At 38.9% G+C, this 3,693-nt stretch overlaps 1 protein-coding gene across 1 annotated transcript; it reads right to left on the reverse strand.

The window, feature by feature from the left end:
* Positions 1-1,721: 1,721 nt before the first annotated feature.
* LOC138878652 (uncharacterized) lies at positions 1,722-2,567 on the reverse strand. The gene is made up of 2 exons (XM_070158340.1): positions 2,294-2,567; positions 1,722-2,173 (listed from the first exon to the last, which is right to left on the reverse strand). The coding sequence occupies exons 1-2, from the start codon at positions 2,565-2,567 to the stop codon at positions 1,722-1,724; spliced, it is 726 nt and encodes a 241-aa protein (XP_070014441.1).
* Between the last annotated feature and the right edge of the window lie 1,126 nt (positions 2,568-3,693).

Raw genomic sequence — 3,693 nt, forward strand, 5'->3', positions numbered from 1 at the left:
CCAACGAGTTTGAGGACCTCAACTTGAAGACTAACAGACTTGAAGACTTCAACTTGAAGACTTCCAGGCTTAAATATTTCGACTTGAAGAACGAAGAACTTGAAGACCGATAGACTTAAAAATATAGCTAACATGAAGACATAGTGAACTCCGGACTTCAGCAAAAATACTTGGTGGCCTCTGAAAAAACTATAATCGTCCCATTGAAGACACTGATTTACCATAGAGGCTTGCCCCCTGTAAGTCATATGAGATCCAAAATTCAATAGAAGAACGATATTTCAACCCGACTTCAAGTGCTGGCTGAATGAATTACTTCTATCATACTTCATTTGGACAACGATTGGGGCAATATGTATCTTTTGAACTTATGCGACTGAACTTAGAATAAAACTCTAAGTTGTCTACGTACCTCGATGAAGAGGATCAAGTCATACCGTAATTCATAATGGGTGATTTTTTTTATTTTTTTATGTCATAACTTTTGCCTAGGTCGCCTTTTTCGAGGTTTTCAACCTAGCAGACTTTTTTTCTCTTTTTTGTGGCCTGTACACATTTCAGACACATGTGGGCCAGGAGTGTAGGAACATGCAGTTTAGGCTCGTGCATCAAAGGACGTTGCAACTTCAAGGATAATACTTCTTTAAGAATTTGCCATTGATAGGGCTGATTCTCATGCCATCTGCATCAACCAGCTTGTAAGCTCCACTTGAATAAGCTTCTTGCACAACATATGGCCCATCCCATTTTGAAGTGAACTTCCCTATAGGTTTATGGGAAGTAATAATGGGTCTTCGTATGGCAAGAACTTGATTTCCTACTTGAAAGGATTTTGGGCAAACTCTTTTATTGAAGGCACGAGATAATCGAGCTTGGTAACATTCAAGACTCAGTTAAACTTCCAACCTCCTCATCAAGAGCCTCCAACTCTACTAGTCGAAGTCGAGCATTTTATTCATTAGTGATCCCTTCTTGAATAGCTAATCATAATGAAGGTATTTGACGCTCAAGTGGCAAAACGACTTCGACTCCATAGACAAGTGAATAAGGGGTCGCTTGGGTTGGTGTTGATGAGCTGTCATGTATGCCCACATATATTTTTCCATACGATCATGCTAATCTCATTTGGATTTGGAGATAACTTTCTTTAACAAGTTGCATAGAGTCTTGTTGAATGCATCAGCTAGACCATTGGTGGAAGCATTGTACATAGAAGAGTTACGTTGCTTGAAGCCAAAGAGATCACAAATATTGTTCATCAACCTATTGTCGAATGGCTTGCCATTATCCATTATTATGTAACGAGGAATGCCAAAGTGATAGATTATGTTTACTCAGATGAAACTTGCAACATTTTCCTTCTTTACTTTCCTAAGAGCAACAACTTCAGCCTATTTTCAGAAGTAGTCAGTTGCAGCCAAGATATATAGGTGCCCACCAGAGGACTTTGGTATTGATCCAACAACATCTAATCCCCAAGCGTCAAACGGCCAGGATATAACATTTGGGTGCAACACTTCAGGAGGCTGATGAAAAAAATTTGCATGGAGTTGGCAAGCCTTGCATCTTTGAGCGTAGTCCAAGCAATCTTTTACCATTGTCGGCCAATAATATCCCATCTTTTTTATATGAAAGTGGAGCTTTGGTCCAGACAGATGTGATCCTCATACCCCAGATTGCGCTTCTTGCAAAGCTTGGAGTGCTTCATCTTCCCCTAAGCATCACAAGAGTACTCCCTCAAATGATCTTCTGTATAGGGTATCTTTGTAGTAAAGGAAGCGAGGTACACGACGGTGGATTTTAGTCCTTCTCATCGGATTTTCTGGAAGTATCTTGTAGCTCAAGTAATCGATAATGGGTTGTCGCCATTCTTCCTCCTCAGCTTCAGAAACAACGACAATATGCTTGAGTTCATTTTCACTCTTATTTGGTGGCGGTACTACCCATTTTTGGCAGATAGTAACTTGTGCTTGATCAGGCAGGGTTAACGATGAAGCTAGGGAAGCTAAAACATTAGCCTTCTTGTTTTCTTTCCTAGGCACATGTTGAATAGTCACGTCACCGATGCACCCCATTAATGTTTTAGCATAATCATGATATGGGCAGAGTTCAGGTTTCTTGAACTTGTAACTACCTAAAATCTGGTTGATCACTAACTGAGAGTCACCAAAGACTTGCAATTGCAATCACTTTATTTCGACAGCTATTTCAAGCCTAAGTATTAATGCTTGATACTCAGCAATATTGTTAGAGTAGAGTTGCGTCAACGTAAAAAAGTAGGGCAAAACTTCACCTTGAGAAGCGACAAATACTACGCCAGCACCAGCTCCTCCGCGATGTGCAGAACCATCAAAGTACATCTTCCATAGAGGTTGAACTTCAATGACCATTGCGTCCTCATCAGGTAGTTCATCACTTATCTCCCAATCATCCGGTATAGGGTGATCTTCCAAGAAGTCTGCTAACGCTTGTCCTGTTATAGCCTTTTGAGGGATGTACATAATTTCAAATTGTTGAAACTGGAGGTACCACCTTTCTAGTTGATCACTAAGGACAACTTTTGACATCACGAACTTGATGGGATTTGCTCTAGAAATAAGACGAACGACATGAGCTTGAAAGTAGTGCTTCAACTTTTAAATTGAAAAGACTAGTGCCAAACATAACTTTTGGATTGGCAACTAATTCAGCTCATTTGGTATCATCATTCTTCTCAAGTAGTAAAGGGAGTTTTCTTTCCCTTCACTATTTTCTTTGGCCAACAACACTCCAACAGACCTTTCTTGTACTGAAATATATAATATCAACGGCTTTCCAGGTATAGGGGCTACCAAAACTGGAGGCTTCATCAAGTAAGTTTTGATGCTTTCAAGGGCATTGTTATAAGATTAGTCCCATGTAACACCCCATATTTTCGTACGTGGAAGTACGCTAGAAATAAATTGATGAAAGCTCGGAAATGAGATGTTACATCTTGCATTTTTGGACATTAAAGTTTCGTCGTAAGTTTATCGACGCAAGCTCGGGAATGAGATTATTTTGAGGTTACAAATATTATGCTACCTCAAACAAGTAATGAGTAAATTCGTGAACGTGAAAGGGTAAGCAAATCGAAAAAAATAAATTTCGTCGAAATTTGGCATTTTGGGATCAAATACGGCCCAAGCTAAAATACCCGATATTTATGGACTAGTACCATACAAGGTACTATATGTCTATGATAGTAAGGTGCATAAAATGTATTAAAAGTAAGTGGTATTTTATGTAATTTGAGGTAATTCTTAATTATGTGGGTAATTGGTTAATTATTGAACTAGTGGGGGAATTAATGGATTGATTAAGATGAAGGACCGGATAATCGGATAAGTGAGGGGGAACTCACGTGGCAGCCCCCCTTAAATCCATAAATGACTCTTCAAGTCATTACAAAACGTGACAAAAGTTAAAATGTGAAGTTGGCAATTCTTAAGAAAGTAGGAACATATCCATTTATTAAAGAAAGGCCATATCAACTCTTAAGAGCATAAAAGTCTTATATTCATTCTTAAGAATATGAGAATTGGGCATAAAAGTCTCATATATCGGAACGTGATAAGTGGGCAATTATAAGGGAGTGCGGTGTAATTTTTCCTAAGACAATCATACAGATTTTCTCCTACTTCGATCCGCCGTTACGTGTTTCATCGCAATTAA

The sequence above is a fragment of the Nicotiana sylvestris genome, chromosome 9 (assembly GCF_000393655.2).
Source record: "Nicotiana sylvestris chromosome 9, ASM39365v2, whole genome shotgun sequence".
Classification (NCBI taxonomy): domain Eukaryota; kingdom Viridiplantae; phylum Streptophyta; class Magnoliopsida; order Solanales; family Solanaceae; genus Nicotiana; species Nicotiana sylvestris.